The sequence below is a fragment of the Schistocerca cancellata genome, chromosome 8 (genome assembly GCF_023864275.1).
Source record: "Schistocerca cancellata isolate TAMUIC-IGC-003103 chromosome 8, iqSchCanc2.1, whole genome shotgun sequence".
Taxonomy (NCBI): Eukaryota; Metazoa; Arthropoda; class Insecta; order Orthoptera; family Acrididae; genus Schistocerca; species Schistocerca cancellata.
The window spans coordinates 105,986,279-106,000,848 of NC_064633.1; the positions used below are offsets into that span (position 1 = coordinate 105,986,279).

Here is a 14,570-nt window from a genome sequence, read left to right on the forward strand (position 1 = left end):
TATCGCAAATGCTACTCTACTCTTCCAATTAGAACAAGTGTTCAAATGTAGTACCAGCAACTTCAATACACTTATAGTGATTCACTTTTCAAATGATCATACAAATGACAGAAGCACATATGCAGGAATGTCAGCACAGGCCTTTCCAATGCAGTTAACCATGTCTTCACAGCCAGTTGGCACCTACTGGTACACCTTATCTTTCAAATATCCCCACAGAAAGAAATCCGGCGATGTCAAATCTGGCGACCTAGTGGGCTAATTTATAGGACCTCCTCTGCTCATCCCCAACCAGTGTAAACACGGCCTAATACCTCCCATGCTTCAATTGGTTAATGCACTGGACAAGTGTCACGATGAAACCACAGGCACTGTTGAATGTCCAGGGCAACATCCTGCAGTAGTACTGGTAGTTCCTGTTCCAAAAATGTTCAATATTTCCAACCATTCAGTGTGCGGTCGATAAAATATGGAGCAATGAGTTTGTTCCCCATGAAGCCACACCATACATTAACCCGACAAGGACGGTGATGGTCACCTTGCCATAACCAGTGGGGACTGTCTACATTCCAGTAAAGCCAGTTAACAATACTATGGTTTGTGAATGTAGACTCACTGGAAAATAGAACCTTGGTTAATTATGGGGGGTCATTTGCATTTGTTGATGTGCCCATTCATGAAACACTGCCTGATTATGCAAATCATTGCCGTGGAGTTCTTGATGCAGTGGCACATGGTATGAATGATATTTATGACGACGCAGTATTGTGACAAGACTATCTATGGACATACCGGAATCACAGTATAACTGCTGGATGCTTTTCCATGGTTTGTGGTGCACTGATACTAGTACAACTATTTTATTACTTCCCCTGTAACTCATTTGCTTCGTTTCCTTTTGCCGGTAGCTGCCATCAGACAAAGACATTCACAACCTTGTAAAAGAACGAACAAGAGCGAGCTTTCTCTGGAAAACCTACAAGGCAACAGCAGCCTCAACATTTCTACCACATTCTCCATAAATAAGTATCTTTTCAATTTCTTCTTGCGTGGCTGCAACATTCATCGTCCACTTGCACCTCTGTTATCCAGATGACAGGTGGGTGTGCAGGCAATAAATACTGCGTGTGTACTGTAATGTTTAGAGCCGCTATATGTTCTATGTCTGCACGAAATATGTACTGCCTGTTATGACACATCATAGTTTGTTATATGGTCATGATGGCGCGTCAAGTAGTCATCCATTTGACATGTTCAAGGAACACAGTGTTCCAATCAGAAGTTACGAAATATTGGCCTGTCCTACGGTCACAGCATGGAGGTGGGGTCCCACATGCCATTGGGTAGTCAAGAGCCATTGAGTAGCATATTGTAAACTACGATTGAATATCCATTTCTACTCATCTGACTACAGCACCATCTGTGCAAATGAAGAAAATTCTCCAGACTAAACATATGTAGATTTTACTGTAGAATTGTAATCTGCAATCCTCCCACCACCTATGCATGAGGTGCGTTGGCTGGTCGAGTGTGGTACCATTGGATGTCCCACTCTGAGACAAACAATTTGGAATTATAACTTTTTTTGATCCGATGTGTAGTTTTTGAGATATTTCAATGTCTTCAGTTAAAATGAACATCGTGTATATAGTGCATGCACAAATGGTAAAAATGTTATTCAGACCATCTCTCATGCAACTTCATTATTCAGGTGTTAATTGTCAATATGCTGATTATAATAATATGTTTAGTTCTTCTTGAAACCATGTAAATTAAAAGTAACAATTAAATGAAATTTTTACTACAGCACATAACAATGAATTTTGGACAAGTTAATCAGTCATTTTTGGCATTTTGACACATACTGTTAGAAAGACTTTAAGCAACACATTTCAATTTTCCTGAAACTAATTAAATTAGCAGAAAATCATAACTAGTTCGGACATACTCAAAATTAATTTTGCCTTTTGAGATACTATACCTATTAGATTCCCAAGATTGACATTATACTTTCAAAAAAAATGTGTGTGAAATCTTATGGGACTTAACTGCTAAGGTCATCAGTCCCTAAGCTTACACCCAACTTCTTGTGACTCGCCGATCATTCAAAGTGCCGCCGCGCAATTACGTGCGTCCTCTACGTGCGGCGCTGTCTGCCAGCCATGCAGCAGCTGTGCCACCTAAGCGGCCAGCCGAGCAGCGGCCGCTAGACTGGGACTCAGTGCTCATTCGAATGCTAATGTGTACACATGTCTTGCTTGTCAACTTACTCTGTGACTTATATGTGTTGTGTCGTTCTGAAATATATTTGTTAAACTTGACGTTATAACAATTGGCAACGAGGATGGGATTTTTCCTTTTCACCCACAGGGTTCCATGGCTACTGTCGAGCAACTATTGCAAAATCTCCTTGAAGAGCAAACGCTTCTGACAGCGGCGATTCGCGATTTCGTCGCGGCGTCAAATGCGGGGCATTTCTCGTCGTTGGCTGTACCTCCTTTTGATGAGACGGCGGAAGACTGGTCTGATTATGAAAAACGTCTTCGACAGCACTTCTTGGCATTTCAGGTCACGGACGAACAACCGTGTAAGTCTCTGCTCCTTTCCTGGATTTCACCTCAAATGTACCGGTTGTTGTCGCAATTGGCTCCTTTGAAGGATCCTGCATCTTTGTCCTTTGCTGAAATGTGCTCACTTCTGTCTGTCTATTTTCAAAAGCAAACACATGTGGTAGCCTCTCGTGTTGCCTTTTATCGTAGTCAAAAACAGCCACATCAATCCTATCGCGCTTGGGCTGCTGAACTTCACGGCCTCAGTCGAAAGTGTCAATTTGTTACTGACGTTCACAAAGAATCCTATGCCGATTCCATGGTACGGATGCTATTATCCGATCGGCGCCCGACAAAGAAGTTCGGCAACGTACCCTTCAGTTGGCGAATCCAACTCTGGATGAAGTTCTCTCCATTGCGCAGTCTTTTGAAATTTCTTGTGCCGCTGGGGCGCAAATAGAGGCGTGGGGTGATGTCGGGGAAATACAACCTCTGTGCGCTGTTGACGACGCGTGCAGCAGGTCCACGCCGGCCGACGTGGCCGCAGTGCGCTCCCACGCGCAGCCTCGGCCTAGCCGTGAACAACCCGCTAAGAAACTGCAGCAAAACCCCCGGCAACTTCCTTCATGTCCGCGGTGTTTTACTAAACATTCACGCGAGGATTGTCCCCAATGCTGGGCTGTGTGTCACAATTGCAAAAAGAAAGGTCATGTGTCTTCCGTTTGCAAATCCGACCGCATACATGATGTTCATGAACATGACGCTGATTCTGATTCTGTGTTGTCTGTCAATTGCACTTCTTCCCTTTCAGGGAAGTTATTCCTCACTGTCCAAATCCTTGGTCGAGATGTTCGCATGCAAGTGGATACCAGTTCTGCTGCCACTATAATTAATTCTCAGACGTATCTTCAGTTGGGTTCTCCACTCCTGTCACCTGTCACTCGGCAATAACGGACGTACAATAAACAGAAGATTTCTCTCTTGGGACAGTTTAATGCTGAGGTATCTTACAAATCCGTCGTTTGCACTGTTCCCATATTTGTGGTCGACCAGAGCAACGCAGAAAATCTTTTTGGTTTCGATGCCTTTCGCGTTTTTGGGTTCTCCATAGATGACTCTGTCAATATTGTCTCTGATGCTATTCCTTACACACACTTAGTACACAACCACTTTGTAACATGCTAAATGCTACCTTCCACTGTATTAGGGAGAAGGCTAGAAAAAATGCTAAATCCTAAAACCTGTACCACACTCTTCTCATTGCCTTGTAAAATAGAGGGCAGGTCCTGTTGAAGACGCAGACCAATCCTCAGTTCAGAAAACAAAACACACAAAATTAAATTATGCTACTTGGATACCTGTGTTTCACACATTTCACATAATGATTGGTCCTCCTGCCATAGGAGAAAACCGTGTACGAGCTGACAATGTGGAACACAATTTCACAATTTCTGCTACAGTGCTGTGCAACTTAGGTGGCAGCTTCCTGATCCCTTCTACTCAGAGAATGCTCTGTGGTGTCACTAGCATGCTCCCTGTCTCTCTCCCACACCTCACACTACATCTGTTGCCTGTCCTGCAATTGGCAAAGCTGTGGTAAGCGCCACACTGGGTCAACACACACAGGTTTGTCAGAATGACGCAACTGGCTGGAGTGTAACGTGCAACAATTGACACTGTGCATCCCCACACACCACCTGCCTCCTTATCTGCACATTACTATACAGATGTGAGATATCCCTTTCCAAGGCATTGTGACACAACTACATTGTCACTCGAGTTGGGAAAGTTGTGTGTTTCAACTCTTACATCGAACTCACCCCATTTTTCTAATGTTCTTTTTTGTTCCAGCTGATTTGATCTATTAGTCTCAACTCACAGGGTTCCATTTATATGTTTTACATATTTTAGGCTACGAGCAAGCCCTTCTAAAACTTTATGATTACTAGAGGGTAAACTTTTTCAGATACACGTTCTTTCATTTTTTTGCATCAATGACAACATTTAGCCCAGTCACTAATTTTACTCAGACCGTCAGGAGGATAAGCCTCCACAGTGTCTTCAACAACCTCTGTGGTCCACCCGAGCAGCTAGTGTTGTTTGCAGCAGTTGCATGATCCACAGTCATCTCACAAGTAGCTAGTGAAATAATTGTCTCTCCAGGCAGAGCCCCTTTTGCCTTGGTAAGCCTTATATAACAAGACTGTATCAGATGCCCAGAGGTTGACCGTAAACACTATTTTGTCTCAACAGTGAACTCCCCTCACCTCACTATTAAGTTGTTTTTTATTTATTTTTAATGAAGATTTTTACTGTGCTTATGATCTGGGCAGTTAAATCAAGAATCCTGTTCCTCATTACACAACAATCCACTGCCACACTATGCTGTGCACAGATTTTGCATGTGTGGCAGGCTTGTGGTGCTCACCAGACCAGATCCCAACTTGACTCCAGAACTCTGTGTTCGCCAGACCCGTACCTGGCCAGCAAAGACTGCACCCCCCGAGATGTGGAACATTTGGCACTAGCTGGGAGGCACATTTGGCTTATTGAATATCACATACAAGGTGGGCAGTATATCTCTGGACTGGAAAGGAAATACTCAGCTAATGTGATATCTCTGCCTTCTTCCTCCCCAAAAAGGTGAATCCCTCTTAATTAGGATTTTGAGTTATTAACAATGAAGGGGACTACATTTTATCAAACAGCAGAAAATGTACAGAATGTCATGGTCCTAAAATAAAATAGAATTTCTAGTGACTAAACTAATAAAGTGGAATTACAAAGGAATAGACTGATCTGACAGGAAGTCAGAAATGCAGATCATGAGGGTTTATTTAAGTCTTGGGAGATATGTCGGATTAAATTAAGTAACATATGCAACATACCCAGAAAATGAAGGTCATATGGACACAGACGAAAAAGGCAGTTATTTAACAGATACGTTGCACATTCGAAAATGCTAACAAAAATATAGATACCAAATGGAGCAAGATAATATTTAAAGAGAAGGCAAAAGTTTCAAGTGAACAACAATGAGTACAAAACAGAATATCTGAATCAAAAAAAAAATATTCAGAATTGTATTCTTATGGACAATAGTGGTTTCAAAGAAAATTTTGTAAAAAATGAAAACAATTAGAATGAAGAAAGCAAAATGGAAATTTATACCAGACAGACAACACATCCAAAAGATATCATAGGTGTACAAAAACTCTCTTCAACTGTTTGTAAAGAGCAATAGCTCACTCTGAAACAGATACTCGATAACGAAAATATCCAAATGAGGTATACAAGTTGGATGTCATTCCGCTTAAGAAGAAGAAGAAGAAGAAGAAGAAGAGGAAAGGCACCCGGAGAGGATGGTGTTTTCCCCCACCCCTTTTTTTAGTCAGTTGTTGACCCTGACTGATGTGGGAAAATTTAGTTCTAATGCTGCTCTGGAATGTTAAGGTAAAGTAATTGTTCAGTTTTTGTGAGCAGCAAAGAACATTTCAATTTTGCCTATTCTGCTTAGCATTGCTAAAAGGAGTGAACAAACAAACACAAAATTTTTTGGAAACAAAATTCTGATTTTGTTTTGTTTCGAAATACAAGAAAAATACACTGGAATTCATTTGGACTTCTGGAATTACTGTCATACTTTGCACTATCCATATTTACAAATTTTTTCCCCTTTCAAAGCCCAGTCTAAAAAGGTGCTTTACAAATAAGATCTTTCCTATTGCGAAGAGACATCCTTTCAATTATTTTTAATAGGCTGTACACCAGCCAATACCATATTCTTGTGACCCAACAGCATATATTTCTGAGTAGCTTATTTACCACCAGATTACCCCGCCACATATCTGATAATACTCTTACATTCCTTATTAAATATAACATAGAATTCACTTAATTCTAAAGAACCCCTTTAAAAATGACAAAATGTATTGCATTATAACTATACCACGCAAAAGACTAGATTTGTTAAGCTCCTCATGGAGCACAAATTCTTGTATCAACAAGTTTTTTAATTCATTTTGATTTTGCTGCTTATTCTATCCAATTTAGGTAACTGCTGTGTTAACCTAGCACTGATATTCAGTATATAGTGTACTGCAATTAAGATATTGGACATTTTTAATTTGTTTTAGTAAAAAAGATGTAGGTTCAGAGATATATAAATTCCTTTTGTAGATACCACTGATGAAAACAGAATTTACCACCCCTCTGGCACAGACGATTCTTTAGGATCAGATGACAGTCATTAGCACAGTCCACAAAGAATGTTTGTTCACACTCCTGCACATGAATCCAGACAAAACTTACAGTGTTCAAGTGAAGTGGCTAAAATGCATTAAAGATGGAAGAGAATGACAGCAAATATTAGAAGAAACAGAGGAGAATTATGCATTTTTCATACAGAGAACTGGGTAAACATATAATCAGTAGTAGACAAAAATGCCAGAAAAATATTAGTGAGGGGAAAGGAATGGAATTGTTTGTGGACTTTTGGAAGCTAGGAGACTGTTGTCTTCATATCTCTTTCATTTACAATGTGGGAAGACTGGGGATATGGTTAGAAACAATAAAGATGGAATTATTTCTAACGTTTCTGTACAGAGCTTTATGCTGGGAAACATAGTATTTGTCAGTAATTCTTTATTAAAAACCCCGATATACTCACATCAAATAAATGAGTAGACACTGATCTGAAGAAAAAGGACTGACTATGGTACTGATATTTCCCCCTAATATAAGAGAGGTAACACAATGCCATATATTACAACACATTAAATTATGACCATACTACACTAGCCATCAACAGGAAGAATAATGAATACACCAAATACTAGGACTTGAATTTCACTTTGGCAAAGATATTTCAGCACTACAAAAAGTTTAAGCAATGACACTGTTTCCTAATGGCAAAAGAAAGCTACTATTAGCATCTTTTTATACAGAATTTAATGTAAGGTTCACAATACCACACACATCTTCACATGAAGATAATGCATGTAGATCCACCAACTTCTGAGGAAGCAGATGCAAGACTTGTTGCATCCCTGAAAAGCTCAGGTAATGCAGAGAGCTCAGAACAACGCACACGAGAAGGGCGAAAAAAATCATCAGACAACTATTTTGATTGTTTTCAATCTCAAGAAACTTCACCAATGTCAGTATTGAAGTGTGAGAAAATATATTACCCATGGAAACACTGACTTGACAGCCTCTGAAGCCACACTCTAGGTAAAGGGGCTGCAGTTCTGACATAACTGAAAAAGAAATGGCTGTGGATATGAAATGTACCTTAATATGGACCAAAGAAATCACTTGCTGGATTCCAAGAAATAAGGAAAGTATAAGGCAATGAGCTAATGATGGTGGGTAAATGACATGAGGAGAGACAGCTGGACACCACAAATGATGGAGGGAGCCTGGATGAGGCTTTTACCCGGGTAAATGACATGAGGAGAGACAGCTGGACACCACAAATGATGGAGGGAGCCTGGGGGAGGCTTTTACCCAGCAGTGGATGACAAGTGGACTCTGCAGCTGTTGCTGATGTGGCAGTCAGCTGTACTTCATGTCGCATTACTTAAAAATCAACAATCTGTCTCCTTTTAATTTTATATATTTCTCAATGAAATTTGCCTTCTTATACTGCTACTCACAAGGAAATCTGATAACTTAGCAGTGATCTAACAGTCTATTAAATGTTACATAGTAATCATGCATATTCCAACACCATTAGAACATGAAATACAACTTATACACTGATGCTTGAATATGGTGGCATGCTGGTGAATAATTCTTAGATGCCTTACATCTCAATACTTGCTCCATTTGAGACCACTGCCATGAAGTTTGTACTGCCTTGCCAAGAACAAGGCATTGTCCAACCAATGAGTGTCTTTCATCTTTTGTATGGACAGCAAATAATTTAGTCTCATATGTTTTTATAAGATTTTCACAAACACAAAGAGAACACCTGGAAAAAATAGAATAGCAAACAGAACTTTTAACTAGCAAAATTTGAGAGGAATATAATTTTATGTATGCTTAACAGTATATAGGAAGCATCAATGACAAGTCAAACTATTATTTCATTGTTTACACAGACACATCTAACACTCTTGAACCAATCAAGTAAGTCATATTTGTTTACACATCATCCATATGAAACATGTTTCGTATACAGGGACTGCAATCTCACAATGAAATCACAAACAGGTCTCCTGAACTTCAGATCATTGAAATACAGAAAATCAGCTGACAGGTGTCTGCAATTTATAAAACCAGTGCTAAATAAAAGATTTATGACTGCATACAAGAAGATAAATTTAACATCACACACTGATGAAGTGCTATCTGCTAATAAGACAGATATTGTGACAAACATCTGAAGCAGCTGCTCTTAAACACCCCAAGATAACGCTTGATAGGCATAAATGAAAATCAAGATATTATACGGAATATTAGCTGATTTCATCATTACATGTCACACTTCTTAAAAGATTTATCAAGACTCAGTCCATGTGAATACAGAAAGTGCTATTTCAGTGTCTGCCTCTACTGTGGCAACTGTAATAACATCAGCATTCATATGGGCAGTACAAATGAATTCTCAATAACATTAAATGACTTTTCACATGGAATTTTGCCAAAATCTTATTTCTGATGTGAAAAATAGTATTTGGAAAATGACATGTGTTTAGTTTGGCTCACAAATTTTTTTCTCATATGAAAGATGTTTCCTAGAGTGTCATTATTTAGTACAAGTTGATCTTGTGTCAACAGTAGTGTCCTTTGTGATAGTGCTATTTTTTTGTGTTCCACCGATACTTCCATTGGTAGAAATGGTAAACCACTAGGCTAACAATAATGCATATAGTAGTGGTCCAGCCCCTGGAGGAAGATGAGATTACAGTTCCGAGTACATTGGAACTGGTCCACTCTGACATAAATGCCATGCTCCACAAAAAAGGTACTCTTAACCACAGAGGATGCACAAATGGCAGCAATCTTACATAAAATTTGTAAAACTCTTCAAGCACTACTGAAGAAATTAACAAAAAAAAAAAAAAAAGTTCTAAAAAGGTGTGTGAGTGTGTGTGTGTGTGTGTGTGTGTGTGTGTGTGTGTGTGTGTGTGTGTGTGTGTTGGGGGTGGGGGGGGACACACTTTTGATATGACTTGTGAACAGTATCAAAAGTGAAACAGACTTACAATCCCTCATTTGCCTGTAATAAAAGGTCAGTGGTTATTGTACTTCTCCTTTTCTGCTTTACAAATACATCTTCTTGGTTATGTCCTAATTAGAAAAGAACAATCATCATCATTGCATTTTTTTAAATTTATTTATGTCTTCAAATGACAGTCTCATAGTTAATATGTTTATTTTTTTTTTGTTGGGGTTATCAGCCCAGCAAATCATCCCTTTCCTCTTACTGCTCTCAACTGTATGATCTTCCAATGTTACATTTTATACTTTCCACTCTCTCGCTATAATCATTTCAGAATAAGGGGTAAACTGTTTCAAACTCATCACTATCTCAGCCCTATTTCTCTCTACTACCAAATGTATGTAATCTCAGAAAACTAAAACTCTGTGATGTACTCTCCTTCAGTGTCCATGTGCAGGTACCTCCTCAGATGCAGAAAATTCCGGTTGTTCGTGAGTTATACTGCTTATGGTTGGTTGGTTGGTTGGTTGTTTGAGGTTTAAGGGACCAAACAGCAAGGTCATCAGTCCCTTGTTTCAAATAGGCTCCATTCCGCTAATGGGACTTCGCAGTAAAGTCAGAAAAATAAAACGGAAAAAGGTAAAAACATGAAAGGGCAGTCATGTTGTCATTGGTAAAAAACAAAATGAGGGAAGTCGGCAAGAGAACGAACCCAACACTATGCTGAAGCAGCATAGGCAAGACCACCTGTGATGTAAAAGGTACAACTGCTAGAATGTAGAAAGTACGTATGGGAATAGAAAGACTAACCAAGCCTTAAAAAAAAAAGGGGTAAAAACAAGAGTAAAAGGGGAAGAAAAGAGGATTTCGGTAAGGGAGGGGAATCGGGAATCTCCGAACACTGCTTACAATGGGAGACACCCAAACACTCACCGCCCTGCCCCAACACCAGAGAGAGATTAAAAACCTTAAAACTGAGAATAAAAACCACTTTCCCAGAGGAACGCGAGAACCAGAGAGACCATCCGGGAATCGTCAGCCAACATCAAAGGTAAAGTGTTGGGGAGCCTATACTTAGCACGCAGAGCCAAAAGAAGGGGGCATTCAACCAAAATGTGGGCTACTGACTGGAAGGCTCCACAACCACATAGTGGCGGTGGCTCATCAGGCAAAAGAATACCATGGGTCAGCCTGGTATGGCCAATGCGGAGACGACACAGTGTGGTCGAGTCCTTTCGGGAGAGGTGAAAGGAAGAACGCCACGGGCCTGGTGTCACCTTAATTGCACGAAGTTTATTAGACAGGGGAGTAGCCTCCCAAGAAGTGGCCCATGACTGTGCGAAGTGGGATTTGATGTGAAGCCGTAAATCCGATGCAGGAGGGGTTACAGAAAACGGGGGTAAGTGACTGCTCCCCCAGCCAAACGATCAGTGAGCTCATTACCCGGGATACCCACATGGCCAGGGACCCAAAGGAAGTCAATGGAACAAGCAGCATGGTGAATATCAGCGAGATGGTCATGGATGGCAGAGACCAAGGGATGGCGCGAAAAACACCGGTCAGTAGCAAGAAGGCCACTCATCGAGTCCGTACATAACAAAACGTGGTTGTGTTGGGACTGTTTAATAAAGGTAAGGGCCTGGGAAATTGCCATCAATTCCGCAGTAAACACCCCATATGTAGGTGGCAGCAGATGATTTTCCGTTCCGACAGAGGACATGAAGGCATACCCCACATGATCAGCAGATTTAGAGCCATCAGTGTAGAAAACAACAGCATCCCGAAACTCCCATAAAATTTGGTGGAAAAAGGAACGGAACACCACCGGGGGGATGGAATCTTTTGGACCTCGTCGGAGATCCATCCGAATTCGAGGCCGAGGAACTAACCAAAGAGGGATAGAGGGGAGGGAGCGAGGAAGACAGTACAAAGAAGGAAGCTGAAAATCACGACAATGAGACGCAAGGCGCAGCCCAACTGGTAAACCCGCCCGAGGGCGGGAGTCGGGTGGGTGACGTCCATGGTCTGGGAACTGGATAGAATAGGAAGGATGAGTGGGAGAGGAACGGATACTGAGTGCGTAAGACACCAGAAGCTGGGACCGCCGAACAGAAAGAGGGGGCATCCCAGCTTCAACCAGGAGACTATCAACAGGGCTAGTAGGGAAGGCACCGGTGGCCAAACGGATACCACGATGGTGGACTGGATCCAGCACGTGCAGTGTGGAAGGAGCAGCTGAACCATAAACTTGACAACCATAGTCCAAGCGAGACAGAACTAGAGCACGATAAAGACTGAGGAGGAGGGAACGGTCCGCACCCCAAGAGGAGTGGGCAAGGAAGCGAAGGACATTGAGTTTACGGAAACATCCTACCTTCAGTAGTCTGATATGGGGCAGCCAGGTGAGCTTGTTGTCGAAAAGAAGACCCAAGAAACGAAACTGTGGGACCACAGGCAATCTTTGTGCAGTGAGATAGAGCTCTGGATCAGGGTGGATCGTAGTACGGAGACAGAAGTGGACCACTCGCGATTTTAAAGGAGAGAATTGAAACCCGTGTGAGAGGGTCCATGCAGAGGCACGCCGTATAGCTACCTGGAGCTGCCGTTCTGCAGATGCCATCGAGGAGGAACTAACCCAAATGCAGAAATCATCCACATACAGGGCAGGGGCGACCAAAGGACCGACAGAGGCCACAAGTCCATCGATAGCAATGAGGAAAAGGACACTCAAGGCAGAACCCTGTGGGATGCCCGTCTCCTGGGTCCGTGGAGAACTAAAAGCAGTACCAACTAGGACTCTGAATGACCAATGGATCAGGAAATGGCGGATAAAAATCGGGAGTGGGCCCCGAAGACCCCACTGATGAAGGGTAAGTAAGATGTGATGGCGCCAGGCCGTGTCATAGGCCTTGCGAAGGTCAAAAAACACCGCAACCAAATGGCGGCGCTGGGAAAAAGCCTGCCGGACTGCGGATTCCAAGCGGAGTAAATGATCGTTTGGAGACCGTCCCTCTCGAAAGCAACAGTGGTAAGGGGACAATAGATCCCGAGATTCGAGGACCCAATTGAGCCGACGGGCTACCGTCCGTTCAAGTAACTTACAAACAACATTGGTCAAACTAATTGGCCAATAGCTGTCAACAGATAGGGGCTTATTACCAGGCTTAAGGACAGGAACCACAATGCTATCCCTCCACTGAGAAGGGAAGTCACCCTGGAGCCAGATACGGTTAAACACCCGAAGAAGATGTTGCCGTTGTGGAGCACTGAGATGTTGAAGCAGTTGGTTATGAATGGAATCTGGGCCAGGGGCCGTATCATGAGAAGAAGATAGCGCAGAAAGAAATTCCCATTCAGTAAAAGGTTCATTGTAAGATTATGACGCACAAGGGGTGAAACATAAGGTGGAAGCTTCAGCCCGCTGTTTTTGATGAAGGAAAGCAGCTGGATAGGAGGCTGACGCTGATACCACTGCAAAATGGGTCGCCAGATGTTCTGCAAGAACTAATGGGTCCGCACAAATGCCATCTGGGAGGTGAAGGCCTGCGAGAGTGGACTGCCAATGGCAACCTTGGAGAGAGCAAAGTGTAGCCCATACCCGTGACAGGGGGACAGTAGAACCAAGGGAAGAAACGAATTGTTCCCAACATATCCGCTTGATCTGTTTGATTAAATAATGGGCTTTAGCGCGAAGGCGTTTAAAGGTAGTAAGGCTGGCTACGGATGGGTGCCTCTTAAAGTGTTGCAAAGCTCGACGGCGATCACGGATGGCAATGGCAATAGCCGTACTCCACCATGGGACTTGCCGGCGACGAAATAGTCCAGATGAGCGCGGGACAGCAAGGCTAGCAGCACGAACAATCATGTCAGACATGTCACGTAGGACGTCATCAATACAACCCGACAAAGAGGGAGAAAACGTGACCTGTGCAGTGTATAGAGGCCAATCGGCGCGTTGGAAAGACCAACGAGGCAACCTGTCCATCGGGGAGCGGGAAGGGAGCGTGATAATCAATGGGAAATGGTCACTATCACAAAGGTCGTCGTGTGGTGACCAGTGTAATGAAGGGAGGAGAGACGGAGAAGAAAGAGAAAGATCAATGGCAGAAAAGGTACCATGACCGGCACTGAAATGAGTAGGGGAGCCATCATTAAGAAGGCACAGGTCGTGGTCTGCAATAAACTGGTCTATAAGAAGACCTCGTCTAGATGGAAAGGCACTGCCCCACAAAGGATGATGAGCATTAAAATCCCCGAGGAGGAGGAAGGGAGGAGGGAGTTGCTGAAGAAGGGCGGTTAAGGTAGCAGGTGTAAGAGTCCTGTCAGCAGGGAGATAAAGATTGCAAACTGTGATTGCAGAGTCAAAGTGGACCGTAACAGCAACCGCTTCCAATGTAGTTTGAAGAGGAATCCACGTGCTAGCAATGTCTGTACGGACCAATGTACAAACGCCACCAGAAGCCCGCAGGGGTCCGACCCGATTTCGACAGAAAACACGGAAACCATGGAGGGTTGGTGAGTGAGCATCAGTAAAATGAGATTCCTGGAGAACCACACAAGCTGCAGAGTAGGACGAAAGAAGGGATTTCAATTCCGGAAGGTGGTGATAGTATCCATTACAATTCCATTGGAGAACCACAGAACGATGGTTTAAATGGGGGCTGAACACTTTAAATCCAGTCATACCGCCGGGTCCCCACCCGTCACCGACAAGGAGGGGGTGACATCCATGAACGACAGGTCAGAATCCGGTTGTGAAGTCGGGGAAGGGACCTCTGGTGACACCAGAGGCTCTTTGTCCCGGGACTTATGTTTCTTCTTCCGTTCAGGCTGCGATCGAGGAGGGCTGTGTG

At 42.7% G+C, this 14,570-nt stretch overlaps 1 protein-coding gene across 1 annotated transcript in view; it reads right to left on the reverse strand.

Moving 5' to 3' along the window:
* LOC126094617 (E3 ubiquitin-protein ligase SHPRH) overlaps positions 1-14,570 on the reverse strand; it is a 275,624-nt gene that overhangs the window by 58,832 nt on the left and 202,222 nt on the right. Inside the window, exon 16 of the mRNA XM_049909097.1 lies at positions 8,360-8,523. Within this exon, the coding sequence (XP_049765054.1) occupies positions 8,360-8,523 (164 nt within the window). The remainder of the gene's footprint in view (positions 1-8,359; positions 8,524-14,570) is intronic.